Genomic DNA, 17,559 nt, shown 5'->3' with positions numbered 1-17,559 from the left:
GCTAGCTAATTTCTGCAGCACTTTATTAGTAGCAGTCAGTAGGATTTGTATCATAAACATCTATACAAAATCTAATTACATTTCATCCAATAGTTGTCGAGAGATGAGTTGTTCAGTTTAGACCGGAGGGGACCAACTGACCCTCAGATGTTGCCGTGGGCTACCCTGTCTAAAATATTTTTTACGGCACTTAATTAACTGTAGAAGTTAGCCCCACCACACAATAACCCATGTTTGAGTAATGTATGGAGATTTTTTATCAGGCACATATATGTATTGGTGGAAATCCTTCCGTCACGTTAGCACAAAGTTGTTAACATCAACCCAAAGCAACTAAAATGTTGTAAACCTTTCCATATAGTACAACAACATACAAATATGTAAGTGTCAACATGTAGCAAAACTAGAAAAAAAGACTTGGATCCAAATGACCATATCAAAACACCAGTTATATTTTTCTTCTTCTAAAGTCAGAATATTCAAAAGCATTTACAATTTACAGAGTACTCAATATATATTACATGGTACATACAGAGGAGGATGTTTATGGTGCACCTCACTCAAGAAACCAGCTTAAACAGGCTCTTCTATCAGTGCACTGTGTCTATTTATATCACTAAAGTACAAAGCACTTACATCTGTCCCAAAGGCAACAGTGACATCCAACTCTTTGACAAATGACAGTCAAGTGTTCTCGCATCACTGACAATAACAATAAAAAGTCAGTAATAAAACAAAACCGTTCCTACAAGACATCAGATCCCATATGACGTAATTGTCTTGCCATTTAAGGCTTCATTACCTTCACCCAGCTTGGCAACACTGATGGAGCTTAATAACTGTGAGGCAATCAGAGGTTACAGCCAAAATATACACAACCCTCATTCTTTACAATTGTCGTGTTTTCTTAAAAGTCTCTTTTTCTTTATCCATCACAAATCTGCATGCACGATCAAGTTTGGAGCAACAAAAAGCCAAGGGAGCTTTTGATGTCTTCACAGCTGGTGTCTGTCGTTTGAATCTCCCTCTATCCAAGCTCCATTTCTTGTGGCCTGCATGCGTGTCATTTTTTGGCTAATGTCAAAGTGGGCAGATTTTTTGTCAAACAAACATTTCACAGAGGCAGAGCTGCTCTGATGGCAGAAATAATATATTAACTTGAGTTGCAACAGTAACACCATCTTCACACTCAGATGATGATGCCAACGATTTTTGGTGATGGCATGATGTTAATGGTAAATCCTGATGCTGTTGTCTTGGTGTCACATATGCTGTTACATCATTTTATTTATCTCTCCAAAAGTTTCTTTGCATCAGATTATTACATCAATCTTAAATGATTGATTTAACAATAATAAAGGCTATCAGTAGACTGAAGAAAAATGTTGAAGAGCATTTGGGATTTCCTCTGAATCGAGCAGGGGCTTTTGGATGCCTGTACGTTAGGGTGTAAGAGTCATTGTAAGCTTGGCAGTTAAAGATCATTTTTTTTAACATTTCCACATTAAAATGTCTAAAAAACAACGAGACCTATTTCATATTTTGTCGGGTTTTGTACTTACATTATCCAAAATCTTTGAAACACTTTAAAAACCTAGAGAAATACATACATTGTAACTCCTTTGTGCAAATGTCAGCGTTGGGGTTGTCTCCTAAAAGCTTTTTCTATTTATAAGCCACATTATTGTTCACCTGGTCCATTTCTGTAAGAGAAGGAGACCTCTCAAGTGATTAGGCTCCCAGGAGAAGCTGACTGAAATGAAGGCAATGGTGGCGAAGACTACAACTCCCATGATTCTACACCACTTCCCTAGACCACTTGTTTTGTTTGGATTGAAAGACCACTAGTGGCAAAAAAAAATATATATATTGTGCGTTTGAAGCAGAGCCAGACAACTCAGGGCTCTTCATTAAATTGTGTCCATTTCCCAAAGAACATGTCTATAGAGAGTAAACTGGGATTTCATACACACATGCTCAGTGTGACGAGTGTTTCTCTAATTTAGAGGATCTGCAGCTTTAAGGCACTTAGCTTACTGGCTTTGTACGATTAACGGCAGCATTTAGGCTTGATAGTTAGCCTTAATCTGCTATTTATATGCCATATCAAGTATTAGCGGATAATTATTACCTTTTCCACCCCTGTGTTAGTGTTATAATCTCACTCACATATTTTAGGCTCTTATCATTTCTACTTCCAGAGAAGCTCTGTCTTAAAATGTTTGCATTACCTAAACCACCATCTGTAGGATTGGGCAACAGCGCCCATCAGTAGTGACAGGTGTCAAGTGACTGGAGTGTGAGGTGCTGCTGGACATCCATCCCCCTGTCAGACCTCCAAGATACTCTGGGGCTGCTCTTGAGCTTGTTGGGGTGGGGGCAGGAGGCGACAAATGGGCTTGTTGCACATGGGGCAGACACTGCGGATCTCTAACCATTTCATCAGACACCTGAAGAAAGCAGATAGATGAGACATGTTACCATATTTAATCATTTCAAAAGCAAGACAAAGTAAGTTACTGAGGTAGGTCTCTAATGTTCAAAAAGCTCTTTATGTTTTCTCATACTTCCTTTGCTGCAGCTACACTCTTCAACCTCTGTCTTAAACCAGAGCCCACTAAGAGATGTCCCGCCCCTTAGCCTATCACGTACAATGTGTTGCAGCGCTAGCCAATAGAAGCGCGAATGTCACGTAGTTATGTCCCTATGTCACGGAAGTCAAAAGGAGTCCAATGGAGGTGTTTAAGGCATGGAGGAGTGTGTGGGAGAGAAACTTCCTCTGGGGGGAACTTTGGGATTTTAGCCTTTGCAGACCATTTACATGCACTAAAACCTATATAGTAAACTACAGGAAAGGGAAAACCAAAAAAGCTAAATAAGGGCTAACATTTAGCTAAAAGCACAATGAAACCTCACCATGTTGATTACTAACATGAACACATTTTTCATCCCAAATGTTTTGTTAAATGTGTATTAGTATATAACTGAGGCATTATCTAAGGCAGGGATGGGCAACTTTGATGGTGGTGGGGGCCACATAATTGATGTAATGGCCACCAAGCGGGCTGCAGATTCACTTGGAACACACACACACACACACAAATTCCATGTATTGTATGTAATTATTAACAATTATACTAAGTCTGACATCTTCATTGACATTTTACAATCTTTCAGGGAACATCCTCTCATAAGCTCACTCAACAAATATCACTTCACAGAAATGTTATTTAATTTTTACAAGTGGCATGTTTGTATTGAACAGGTTATTTAACAGCGGAATAAAACTATTTTTAAACTATTGGAAAGCACGGGAAATGTGTGTGCATTGAGATTAACCATTAAGATGACATAAACTTGAAGTCATGAACACTAACCCAGACATTAGTTGTCTAACTTGAACCTAAGACACTTGTAGCCTGTCTCTGCATTCCCCTTATTCCACAATAAGGGGAGTGTCCACACAGACACCTGTCAACCCGCACTCTGCTGTTCCTCAGCGCCGCTCCCCCTCCCTCCCGCTGAAATTATGAATGAAAAGCGTATAGTAATCATAGATAACACGGCAGGGTCCGTGACAGTTTGTTTTCATCTGATTTCAAATAAACAAAGTCTTGGTTTTTAGAATATTAAACTCGTTTCGCCAAATTCAGATGATAAATACACATTTTAAGCTTGTAAAGGCATAATTACAAGCGGTAACTTAACGTCACAGCAGGCATAACAACAGCCGGTGTTTCTTGTGAGTGTTTCCCCGGTAAACAAACACTCTGATCTAAGGTTTAGGCCTGTTGAATTTAGGAGAAATCTTCAGATGCAAACACCTAAATATACACAAGTAGAGGTGTATTTTGACCTATGATTTTGGCGAGTGCACGAAAAAAACATGTTTTTCTTCATCAACAGATGCTAACAGGACTGAACAAACAGATATACAGGATCTGTACACAGTTCAAAGATGCTGCTGACACAGGTGGAGAAAGACCGGTCTGAAAGCACTCTTATGTTACACCTCCGCTGCAGGGTGAAAACCGGTCTCTGTTGCTTTAAGCATGCTCATGCTCAAACATGCAGCATAATGTTGTCAGAAATGTAATTGTCATTTTCTGAAGAGCAGCCTCAAAACTTACTCAATATCTTTTTTCTTAATTTTACAACTTTGCTCATAAATAAAAAAAAAAGAGCATGAAGGGGAATTTAGTGTTTAAATCTGGTTCCTCAAGATTTTTCCATATAATGTCTTGAAAAAATGTTAAGAAAACAAATATTTTTACGGGTTTAAAAAAGGACCAGCAATTTGTGAAAAGCCAAACAAACTAATCATGTCTGGTTTTCTGTTTTTTACGACTAGGAGTTTGAAACACAGTTTGCAAGTTCACCAAAATATGGAGTCAGCTGTTAGATGAATACAAAGCAGGAATATTGAACTTACTTCTTGTGAAAGGCGTGAGAACATGAGCACACTCCAAGCTCGTCCCTGCTGCGGAACTCGTCTAAACACACCGCACATGTTTGCTAGAAAGGAGAAACGACAGGTTAGGAAAACAGTTCATAATCAACACCTAAAGTATATATTGGTAATATCCTAAAGAAATCAGAATACAGCATTTACAAAGTCTGAGCAATAATGCTTGTTCAGCTGCTTGTACTGTGGGATTCTTTACATAAATAATCACCAGTAAAGATTCTCCATGAATAAATTGAAATACATGTCATCATTGCCATTACCCCTATTCATCTTAATACTCAAAAGTATGTATTTTCTCACAACAACACTTCCTGGAATTAAATCGATAAGCTATAGACTCACTATATGTTAGTATTTTCTCATTTTCTCATTGTCTTTTCGATATTATTATGTACGATTGAATCGGGACATAGGGTATGAGTCAGCCAGAAGAACGTTCACATGACTGTAACTGTCAGAGCCACCTTTAAAAATGGCCAGAGTGAATATACAATATTACCTTTTCATTATGGCCAGGTAATACTTGGCAAAATGACTCAAAATAGTAGAGTCAGTATTTGTGTCTTATGTTTTAATCATTTATTTTCTTATTTCCCTAAATGCATATTTCTGTTACTATTTTGCCCTGTGATGGTATTAACTCTTATACATTTTATATGTATTACTATGTTGGGGTTTTTATTCTTATAAAGTTATAATTTCGGAACAATCTCTGGTACAAGATTGTCTTACGTGATTAAACAAATTAATATGAATTAATAATCAAATTTTCTCTTGTTTTGTCTCCTAAGAATGGTAATTAGAAGGAATATAGGAAGCAATCATTCATATTTGGTTGATGCTTTAAGGGGGCCATATTATGCTCATTTTAAGGTTCATATTTGTATTTTGTGCCTCTACCATGACTTTAATGTTCAAAAAGGTCTTTATTTTTCTCATACTGCCTGTTTTTCACCCTCTGTCTGAAACCAGAGCCCAGTCTGCTCTGATTGGTTAGCTGGCCGGCTCTGTTGTGATTGGTCAATGGCTTAGAGTTGTCCCGCCCCTTAGCCTATCACGTACAATGTGTTGGAGCGCTAGCCAATAGAAGCGCGAGTGTTAAATAGGGATGTCATTATGCAGTATATCCTTGAATTATACTGCTATATTTTCACACTATTATTGGACAACATTGCCAATAATAGAAACTGAAAAATACTTCTGTTTCCACTGTAGTTACGCACATTATTTAATGTGTTAGTAAAAATTGCAGCAATCAACTCATTTGAATACAAGTTAAAGACACAAGTCACCAACCCACTAAAGCATTTATTCCACATTGATTTAGCCTATTATTCTCTGTATTCAACTTACCCCAATAAGGCTCAGCTTCTTCCCCCTCCTTTCAAAACAACCTGTGGAAGAGAATGAGACTTGTGACATTATGCATATTTGACCAGATAAAAAAAGCAGATTAAAAAGTTTGAATTACAATTGAACTCAAACTGGATATAGTATAAACATATACCTATCCGATTTAACCATACTGCTCTCTTGCACCTCTTCGCTTGAGTCTGTGAAGCAGAAAAAGACGTATCATGCTGTCATTTAGAGTCATAAAAATGATGTGCATCACTCCTCACATCTGTATTCCTCACGACATGTCTCGTCATGCTGTAGGAATCAGCTGAGAGTCAAGCAGCCCTGGAATTCACACAATGCCAAATTCAAGTAACAGCCTGTGTATCTATACGCTCACCGCAAACAGGCTGTAAAACCTTCAAGAATGTGCCCTTAGAATTCTGACTGAAATCCAGTTCAGTTAGGTTGATTATAAGTTGTTGAAAGCATAAATGGATCAAAAACTCTAGGCAACTCTAAATAAATCTAGCTTTACAAAATGGCTTTTTTTATTTGTTACTTCTAGAAGCCAAACAAATCAACAAAACATCACCTCCTTAGCGAAGGTAACACTTGAACAGGTTTTTCCAGAAATCCTCGAAGTTGACTGCAGGTGTTTGTTTGTTTGTAGCCTTTATTTAACCAGGTTAAAAAATCCCATTGAGATCAACTTCAGGTGATCTACTTCTAGCAACAGACACTGCCTTTATCAGCTCGAAACCCAAAATAGTATTGTGTTGTCTCTTAGGGACTGAAACCCACAAAATATATAATGGATTTCCATAAACGTACACATATAAACTACCGATAAAGAACTTGTGAACTTGCCTGGAGTGTCATCAAATATTTAAACTACGTCACAGAAACAATCAAATGTAATGAGCTGAGACTAACGTTGAGTTTCTCCCCAGCAAACATGTTCTACTCCTCCTTCCATTTCTCACCCCTTTCCAGTGGTGGAAAGTAACTAGTAAAGTATTGTACTTAAGTACGTTTTTGACCTATTTGTACTTTACTTGAGTATTTCTATTTCCATACTTCTGCCCCACGGCATGTCAGAGGTGAATATCATTGTTTTACTCTCCTACATTTTTATAACATAGGTGTTTTGTGCACCTGAAAGACACAATATGCTATAATGCAGTACTGTACTAATAATCTCCACAATATTTCAAGTATCCACTATCCAGTATCCAGCATCTAGTATGTCATAGTAGTACAATTGGTCCACATCAACAAACTATAAATGTACTAAATGTTTTTACAAGTATAAAAACAATATAATATAATAACCATACTAATAAAATACTATGAAAAAATCCATTCTGAATAACTAGTACTTTTACTTTAGATACTTGAATTACATTTAGCTGATTCTGTACTTAATAGAATTCTGAAATGGTCCATTGTGCAGAAGTACTTTTACTTTTTCTAAATGTTTATGCTAATGCATTTCTACTTTTACTTAATCAATATTTTGGAATCACTTACTTGTGATGGAATATTTTAAGACCTTTGAGTACTTCTTCCAACACTGCCCCTTTGTCAACATTGAACTCCCTCCATTCATCAAAAAAATGCTCTACTTCTGCGTAAATCGAGAAAACGAATACACAAATCATATCATTGTTATGCATTTCAATCTGCTGATTAGTAACCCAAGAAAAACGACTCTGTAAATGATTATGGGCCACAACCTTAACTCTGGGAAAGACTGCACTGTAATAATAACAATAATAATAATAATATTGGGAGGGATGAAACCCTCTTTAATGGTCACACATGCAGAGCACACAGCACATGCTAACACTCGTCATGTAATTAAGTAGATTATTCTGTCAGAGTCACATTGTGTGGATCCCGTACAGGAGCTCTAGGTCTGTTGTGTTGTACCTGAACAGGTAGCAGCAGAAGATGAGGGTGAGCATGAGGATGAAGAGGCCGATGCCCAGGATGATGATGTAGACATTGAGCGGCAGGTGGAAGAGCTCTTCAGAGGTCATCGTGCAGTAGGGATCGTCACACAGACACCCTGAGACGATAGGACACATAAAAGAAAGATTACAGAAATGAAAAAGGGAAAAAATGGATGCATACATAAAACATAAAGCAACGGGAGGAAGAAAATACATAACAGCAGCAGATGATTTCCATATTTCCTCAGATTTGTATTTTTGTCCGAGTGAAAGCCTCTGAAACTGCATTTAAAAAAATGCTTTGTGAGCTAGCCATTAAATATGTATTTAAACTAGTACAAATATTAATTCATGTGGAGGCTTCCTACATACAGTGAACGAATAACAATTTTGACAATTAAATACTATTTATCAAACTGCATCATATCCATCATATCAGCATATATAATATAGCATGACGGCATTATAGTCCAAACCAAATCAAGCTTGTTTTCACACAAAGAACAAGGCACTCATGAACAAAGCCTAATGTTAGTAAAAATGCGAATAAGTATATATTAATGTGGTCAAATGCATTTGGAAAATTACATTTTTTAGACATGAATAGCCTCAGTTAACAAAGCAGCAGTCAGTTAATTCCCATGTAAGGAATGTAGCATACATCATGTGGCATTTAGAAACAGAGCAGAAATGACAAAGACATTTTTTTACGACTTTCAAAACAAAGTGCATACAGAGGGTTTTACAAATGGCATTTAAAGAATGTTGATCCATTTGAAAGCAATGAGAGGTTTAGCTAGTGTGTGTCTGTTTGAATAATGTATGCATAAAGGATTTGAGTAGTGGTTTCATTTCGTGGATGATCTGATTATTGGACTTGTTCTTTAGTACCCAAACCTGAAAGCTCACTTTTCATTGTGGAATTGTGGATTGCAGAACAACTTTTAAGATGACAATCTCACTGTTGACAGAATCAAAACGGTCCCCTTATAGATAGTGGGACAAGTGCATGACCGTATTATCTTACAGTAAACACTCTCACTCTTAAAGTGGAGCATAGGTCGTCCAAAAATTCTGTTCACTTTTATCTTTCTTTTTAGCAATAAGTCATTGCATTGCAAGCCACGAGTAAGTCTCAAGTCTTTTAATGCAGTCCCAAGTCATAACAGGAAAGTCCGAAGTCCTAAAATTTGAGTTTTTGAGTCCTAAGTTAGTCGTTTTGCATACTACAACATTCATTTTCTGTTGATCACACCATAGTCATGTACAAGAACAATATTATATTGGTATCATTTTTCAAACTGGCAGTCAGTACGAAATGTTAGATCTTCAAGGTCCTTTCCTGCAGCTTGATTGGCTGCTGTGAGATTAGTTCAAAGAAAGTTGATCTGGGGAACTCAGTGTAGACTTGCTGGGAAAGAATAGTGTTAAAGTTGGTTGATTCCGGAGATAAGTGGATTTGGGGAACGCTTTAAAAAAAAAATGTTTTAGGGGCAGGTTTTAAAGTATTTTCAAGTCAAAAAGGTCAGTCCAAGTTGAGTTGTAAGTCTCATGATTGAGTCTAAAGTCATCAAAATATGAGACTCAAGCCCAAACCTCTGCTTGCCAGTTTGTTTCAATTGTCCAAACTGGTCTCCTAGACAAGGTATCCCATCATACAGCACCCTGTCTGTGTAAACCTCCTATTACGAGGAATGTGGCATACAGATCTGTGTAACTTGTAAGGCCCTGGCGCATATGCACCACATTGCAACTGCTAAGCCTCGTATTTCAAGTCGCAATGTAATACTATTAGCAGAATGACATGATTTTAGCTGCATACCGTTTGTTTAACTTGGTGAAAGTTGAGGTGCAGTCATGGAAGTACGTCATATCCAACTTTGTGTTCACATAAGAAGTGAGTAAGTGGGAGGAAACGAGCCCATGTTGTTTTAAAAGGTCTACACTCCCATTTTTGACTCATATCTAGCCCTTTCTTCAATGTGATTTTAAAGCACTTATTATACGTTGTTTTGGACAAAGCATCTGCCAAATTAATTAAATTAATTTGTAGTCAAATCTTTATTTCATAAATGATGGTAAACATCTATAGTGATACGGATCAAACCGAGTTAAGCTATAACAGTCTATAACTGGAAGCATTTAGATAATTGTTTCTACTTTTGTTTACTATCCTCCTAATATTCAGTGCCTGCACCAGGATAGAAACCCTACACATATTTACAAAGTTAATAGATCCCACATCAAAATGACTTCTCCCAGCACTGCAAAGCACTTTCATGTGAACTTTTACAAGCATCTTTTGCGTCACACAGGAATGTGTTCACTTCTTGGACCGCGTCCTGGACTAAAGAGTAGGTACTAGCTGGAGTTTAGGCTCAGGAAGAAAGGGGTGTTTTTAGCCTGAGGGGCTTGACATGCCAGTTTTCATTCCACATGATGCATGTCAGCCTTAAACCACAGTAGTTAGCTATTTCTTAAGGTCAAGAGGCACATTTAATACCGTTGAGGTGACCCCTTGGTTCAAAAGTTATTTCTTAATGGACAGGGGTCACGTCAGGGGGGGGGGGTTTTCGCTGAAGCAGCTGTAATCTTAGCACGATGTTGGTAAATCATTGATAGTCGACTGCTAAAAGGTAGGCCACTGCAAATGCATGCAGACTGGATAGGGCTGTACCTGAATACTGTTTAACAGGAACAGAACCTTTGGTTTTTACACTTTAAATTTCTGGCTGGAAACTGAAATAAACTTAATAGTAAAATAATATGTTTAAAGGTCGTTTTTGGAAGTATGTTTAAGGTCATATCAGTTGTAAAACATTTAACACAATGTGATCGTTGTTCTATTGATCGTGTCATAAAACAATACATTAGGATTGGGTTGTGGCAGCTTAATTTAGTGGTAAGTTTGTTTAGCATGTCCTGATTAACTAGAATACGGAGAAAAAAAACATGTCCTATTTTTTTACACACTTTAGTAATGTGTAAATGTCTGCTATACTAGGAAACATGCTATTTAAACTATTGCCAGTTAACCTCTTTTTTAACAGCATTTTGATTAGCAAGCTAACAAGCTTTGTCAGTTAGTTGACAGTTACACCTGGCAGTCACCTGATGTTATTATTTGGAAAAAGTATTTGTTACCTGGATGTAACTCAGTATTGTAAGTATTTGCATAGCCCTCTTACGAGAAAGATAAGCCGCATGTAGGCTAAAACCTGTGCTTAAGTCTAGTAAAGTAAAACCACACCTTCTCCTTCAAAGTTGACCAGTCCGGCTAAAAAAGTCTGAAGCTGATGTGGGCTGCATGATTCCCGCTTGGCCCTGATGGCAAATACTTGGGAGAGTTCATGAAAACGTAACATAAAATACAATGATCTCACGGCATTTCGTGTTATAGTCACGACATTTAATCTATTGATTCGTGTTCACCAACACGATTTTCCCCTTTTTTTTGTGTCACACAGAACGATTTAAAAGCAATGTATTTCTATTGGTAGTGTGTTTCGTGCCTGCACCACGTCTTTTTGTCCGGTCGGGTCTTGGAAGACCGGAAGCTGTGTGGTTCATAAAAACATGTTCTTACTCAATATCAAGCCACGATTATTGTTTTTTGCCGTCCACGAGGAAAAGAAATGGGGCTCAGAGCCTCAGAATACTGAAATCTGTATTTTTTCAATCTTTTTTTCCTTCTAATTTGTTATTCTTTTCTAAATAACACACTGTTATTTACTCAACAATAACACACAATTATCCTTGTTTTTATTTATTTGTTTAATTCTATAATCTCGGGCGTCCGTCAGGAACTGAATTTCAAAATAAAATAGCCGGAAACAGAAGTAGGCCTTTAAGGGACATTTCGAGCATCATTGCGATACACACCCACTGAACTGATTACCCAAGATCCTCAGTTATGGTCTAAACTCGGTGATGGATGTTTTAGCCGCAATGCACGTTGGGATATGGTGTTAATGCGATATGAAATCCGAAAAAACATTTCGGGGTGTTTCTCAATCGCGAGTACGCTTGCTTGGTAGCACATGTCTGCCGAGCATCTTGCTTCAGAAGCGAGTCAAGAATACTTCCTGGCATTCGGAAAATGAAGTGTGGAACACGCTAGCAATTGTGCAGGTGTGCGTCATATGAGAGGCCCCGCCTTACATCTTCCGCCACAGATTTGGGGAAATTGGTCCGTGTGCAAGCATTGTGGGGATTTTAAGACCGCGAAGTCTACTCATGTGCAGACTCGATATTTCTCCAAACGGAGTACGCCGGGCTCGGTAGATTTCCAAGTATACTGGAGATTGGAACAGTACTTCGGCGGCACTCGATGACGTAGTATGCTTGAAATAGTGGCTCTGAAGCAGCTTTACTCGCGATTGAGAAACACCCTCGGAGTTTAGGATGGCCGAAGACACTACACTACCCATAATCCTCAACTATCGTTTGGGACTACAGTCCCTTTGCCTGACAAACCCCGTGATTAATCTGGGATTGGATGTTGGTGTGGCCAGTGCGCCAAGGTTACGCCGAGCGTCAAACAGCACTTTGAAATGGAACGAAACCACGGCAGACTATCCAAACTGGACTCGAACGGGACCAGCACCCCCCCCCCCCCCAGAACTACACATGCTGGCTATTGTGTTTCACAAATAGTTCTATGGGACGTCTCTACTGGAACGTTTTCGTTTTTCCCACAATTAGAAGTTGCCAGTATTAAACACGTTGGTGTTATCAAATTTAAAACATATAATTAATAAATAGGTGAAAAATTGCTTGTGTCCATAATGGGCAGCATTAATATATAACCACATGACAGCTCATTGTTACTTTGTAATTCTACAATTCAGAGGTTAACCTGGTATTTTTACTCCACTACATTTATTTTAGTTACTTTTATCCTGGCAAGGACAAGAAGATTCGGAGACAGCTGCTTCCCGCGGGCAGTGAGACTGTTTAAAAATTGAACTGTTGAAACAACTTCAAAACATTCTTCAGCTACTCAATAATATGTATCTAATACCTAATATATATATATCATTCCAATAACTTGTATATAGACTCGTACTGCACTATTCCACATCATCACTTTATTTTATAACCATTTTTCTTTTTGTATTGCTCTTGCTCTTATTGTTATTATGTTATTATGTTGCATTGTTGGAGAAGCCTGTGACATAAGATTTTCAACTACATAATTACTCTGTAGCTATGTCAGATTGACAATAAAGAACCTTGAACCTTGAACCTTTGCAGATTCTGATTAATGATGTGTATAAACAACCCTTAAATCAGACTTTAGTTACACCTGAGTAAAATTCAGGGAAGGTGATTGTCAAGTGCCAACAATCAGGCGAGATATTAGTTGGTGCTTGAGAAGACTAAACATTTATCTGCAGATCCCTATAAAGTATATTCATTAGTCGTTATTCTCTACTAATAGTTCATTAAAGACTGTATATAATGGCTATTTTGCACATCCCTTTCAAGATTTCAAGATTTTCTACGGTTTATTGAGATATCATATACACAACTATGGTGTAGTTATGCAATGAATGAAAAACTTGGGTCGCAGGTTCCTCAACAGTGCATTACAAGACATCTATCAATATGTGTGTTCCTCCACCATTAAACTGTCAAATTCTGCACATTTCTTATACTATCTACATACATAAGAGTATAATTCATATGTATAATATCAGTTAAAATAAGTGCTTCGACATTGTTAACATTGCAGGAAAGCAATATATTAGACGTTAAGTACTTTGTCAGGCTTAATATTTATCTGTAGATACAGTACCCCCAAAGCTTTTTTCTTATTTAAACGAAGACCTTAACCTAAAGTATTCTTTAATGTTTAAATAAAGGTTAATTCGTTTTTCTGTTTTGCACATCCTCATATTAATATCTTTGTACATCCGGCACTAAACTGTTTTATTGTAGAGATCACTTACAGTATCTCTTTATATTCTATATTTCTATCATTGACCTTCTACATTCCCCCTATTTGTATGTACTCTTAATATTTTTTTTATCAAATATAACATTAAAAAAAGAATTCAATAACGTGCTTTAACCACTAGGCGGTGCACACAAGGTACACACAGCATACAATGCCATAATATATTTGTATTATTAGTGTAGGACACTTATGTATGTATGTATAACATCTGAAGATGTGTAGTTTTATTCATGTTTTCACATAATTTTACAGGATATTGCTATATTATTTCACATGTTTTACTTCTACACATTAATATCTGATTTGTAAAACATCAGACAGAAAGGTATATCCGTCATTTAATGGTAAGCTATTGAAATTCTGATTCCATAGATGTGTCTCCCATCACCCAAAACCCCTGACTATTCTCTCAACTCAGTATTTACATTCTTATATTCAAAGAAAATCAGTAATATCTTTAAAAACTACAAGTCCCTTTCTATCAGCTGTGCACCGTTATGGTGTAAATATCTATCTACCAATTGGATCAAATATAAAAGTCAGCCGAATTAATGTTGATACTGCAAGGAGACATATTGTGTGAAGAGAAATTGAAGATGTTGTTTAATTGCTGATATATTTATGATCCACGTCACGTATTCAGTTTTGGTGGCAGTTCTTCCAGTTTGTCCAGAGGTCTTCTAATCAGGGCTCTATAAATAAAGAACTACGGCAGATGTGTAATATTTAATGCAGCCGAACCGTGTATTACAATGCCGTTATGTGATGACTTTCAAAGAGAAAAGCAAGCACACTCGGATTAAAGTATTATTTTCTTTTTTTTTATAAATGTTTTTCGGATTTCATGTCGCATAAACACCATATCCCAACGTGCATTGCGGCTAAAACATCCAATCACCGAGCTTCAACCATAGCTGAGGATCTTGGGTAATCAGTTCAGTGGGTGTGTATCTGTTTCCGGTTATTTTATTTTGAAATTCAGTTCCTGACGGACGCCAAAAAAGCCCGAGATTATAGAATTAAACAAATAAATAAAAACAAGGATAATTGTGATGTTATTGTTGAGTAAATAACAGTGTGTTATTTAGAAAAGAATAACAAATTAGAAGGAAAAAAAGATAAAAAAAATACAGATTTCAGTATTCTGAGGCTCTGAGCCCCATTTCTTTTCCTCACGGACGGCAAAAAAAGTCAGACATTATAAGATTTAAAATAAAAACAATAATCGTGGCTTGATATTGAGTAAGAACATGTTTTTATGAACCACACAGCTTCCGGTCTTCCAAGACCCGACCGCACAGGCACGAAACACACTACCAATAGAAATACATTGCTTTTAAAATCGTTCTGTGTGACACGAAAAAAAGGGGAAAATCGTGTTGGTGAACACGAATCAATAGATTAAATGTCGTGACTATAACATGAAATGCCGTGAAACTGGGGTGAATAGGTAGCAAAATGACAATGAGGCCTCTGTTTCAGACAAAACCATGAAACAAACCAGCCGAGAATATCAACCAGTCACAGTGGCTAATGCCACTTGCCAAGCAAGTGGCATTAGCTGAGCACCATTAGCAGTAAACATAAATATCCAGTATGTCATCGAAGCTGGCAACATGAACACAGGACATTCCTTAGAGATGAGGCACTACAACCAGGGTTAGTTAGCCATCAATGCCTCCATCCCCTGCATACAGAGTGAGCATGGAAAGACATCTCAGTGACACCAAAGGGTGTAAAAGCATCTCAAGGTGGCTTAGGGAAAAAGAGAACCCAGGGACAGGTGTGGCATGGATGCTAACACCTTCGTGACGACAGCAAGTATACGTTGCATTGGGTAAACAAACAGCGAAGCCTGTTGGAGGGTAAAGCGCAAACAAAGTACAATTTGTTTGTCTGCTGCTACTCTGTTAAAGTTGAGCTTGAATTTCAATCTCCGATTAGTAAGCAATTAAATTATTACTATGCCAACTTTGAACTTGCATAAAAACTGTGCAAACGGTTCCAGTACACTTACCATTACACCACTGGACAGGATGCATCAGATATGTGAATGTTCGGTTGGCAAACCGAGAAAATATTTGAGGTCGTGACCTCTCCAATATCACAAAGTCTGGTTACCACAAAAGCACAAGCTTTGTACCACCTTCTAGGTTCAGAATACTTTAACCCCGATAGTAGAGCGGATGTGCAGTGACTTCTGGTCAGGAGTAAGCAGATCTGATAAGAGAGTTCTCAAGAAGACATTACTCAAAATTGAACCTCATTTGACCCTTAGTGTGCAGTGATGATGAAGTGTGCAGCCACTGAAAGACAAAGACAACAATCTTGTAGATGAACCTGTGAGCCTTGTGGATAAAAAAACACCAATGACAGTATGAGGAAATATACTCCAAATCACATCCAGCACTCTGGTTATGTACCTCTGGTCATAGGCGCAGTCCCAGCTCTTCTGTTTTGCCTCCTGTTCAAAACATTGTCACGAGGCTTTCCCTCCCTTCCTCCTCTTCTTTTCTCTTCTCCCTTCCTTTCCTCTCCTCCTCTGTCCTGTCTTCTTTAGCTCCCCACCTCGCTTTCCTCCTCTCTGGCTGTGAAAATTCTGCCGAGTCTAATTATGGAGAGACAAAGGGAAGGACATGGATGTGTTTCCCGGTAGCACGGCCAGCCAAGCAGGCGAGCAGAAAGGCAGGCAGCCTCAGTGTTCCTGTGGAGGGCAGAGTCTCATCCCTTTCCCTGCCTTCCTGCTCGGAACAAAGCACACAGGGAGGTAAACAACACAGGAACACAACGGGCTGATGTTAATTCAGATCCAGGCTCTCCTGTCTTCTCCTGTATTTGCTTCTCACATTGCTTTCCTTCTCTCTCTTCTCCACTTCTCTACAGCCCTCAGTTTGTAAACAGATCCCTGCTCATGTGATTCGCTGTCTGCATCACAGCTCTGCTTTCACCGCCCCCTCCTTCCTTCTTCCTCCCTCCCACTTTCCTCCCTCTGCCTGCCTGCCTGCCCTCCCTTCACCTCTCGCCCCTCTGGGTTTTTCCTTCCACCCCCCTAGTGCTTCCTTTGCAGCTGCAAGCTATTATTGAAGTGGCTGCAGAGCAGATGGCAGACAGGCAGATGAGAAAACTGTCAAAGTGAGAGACTGCGATATGAAAGGTATTAGATGTTATTGATTCCATGCCATTTGTAGAATTGGTTTACCAAGATTAGTTTATACAAACTCCTCCTTAGATTATACAACTGATTACCTGAACTCACTCAGATAGGGAACTAGGCCGTTACCAACAAGGCTAGAACAAAACCTGGGCGAAGCAGGAAACTGTGCCCAGGTGCATAAACCTCCTCAAGGTTTAAAGAGGCTCTGTTGTGCTTTTGGGGGTTTCCCTTCCCTGTAGTGTTAGGTTTTTGTGGATGTAAATGGTCTGCAAAGGCTAAAATCCCTGTGTTCCCTCCAGAGGGAGTTTCTCTCCCGCACACTCCCCCCCTGACTGAAATGCCTCCATTGGACTCCTTTGTTTACTTCTGTAACATAGTGATATCACTATATAAACTCACACTTCTTTTGGGTAGCGCTCCAACTCATTGTACAAGATAGGCTAAGGGGCGGGACATCTCTAAGCGTTTGACAAATCACAACAGAGTCTACCAGACAGGGCTCTGGTTTCAGACAGAGGGTGAAAAGTGGTGCTGCAGCACAGGCAGTATGAGAAAAATAAAGACATTTTTGAACATTGAAGCTTGTAAACACGACACAGTAGAGACAGAAAATATAATTATGAACCTGAAAGTTTGCATAATACCTCTTTACCTGTCTTACGCTAAATATTCCCCTAAA

At 38.4% G+C, this 17,559-nt stretch overlaps 1 protein-coding gene across 2 annotated transcripts; it reads right to left on the bottom strand.

Annotated features, from left to right (window-relative positions):
- Positions 1-6: 6 nt before the first annotated feature.
- LOC117476243 (RING finger protein 122-like) lies at positions 7-16,628 on the bottom strand. 2 transcript variants are annotated; one of them, XM_034122635.1, is made up of 7 exons: positions 16,150-16,628; positions 15,744-16,032; positions 7,742-7,880; positions 5,990-6,021; positions 5,822-5,862; positions 4,433-4,515; positions 7-2,450 (listed from the first exon to the last, which is right to left on the bottom strand). In XM_034122635.1, the coding sequence occupies exons 2-7, from the start codon at positions 15,766-15,768 to the stop codon at positions 2,330-2,332; spliced, it is 441 nt and encodes a 146-aa protein (XP_033978526.1). In that variant the 5' UTR covers positions 15,769-16,032; positions 16,150-16,628; the 3' UTR covers positions 7-2,329. The 2 variants fall into 2 exon arrangements, 1 of the variants encoding a protein (XP_033978526.1); XR_004555262.1 differs by lacking the exons at positions 7-2,450; positions 4,433-4,515; positions 5,822-5,862; positions 15,744-16,032 and having other exon boundaries at positions 5,966-6,021.
- Positions 16,629-17,559: the final 931 nt, after the last annotated feature.

This window comes from Trematomus bernacchii, unplaced genomic scaffold, assembly GCF_902827165.1.
Source record: "Trematomus bernacchii unplaced genomic scaffold, fTreBer1.1, whole genome shotgun sequence".
Lineage (NCBI taxonomy): Eukaryota > Metazoa > Chordata > Actinopteri > Perciformes > Nototheniidae > Trematomus > Trematomus bernacchii.
Note: the sequence above shows the minus strand (reverse complement) of the source record. Positions and strands in the feature narration are given on the sequence as shown.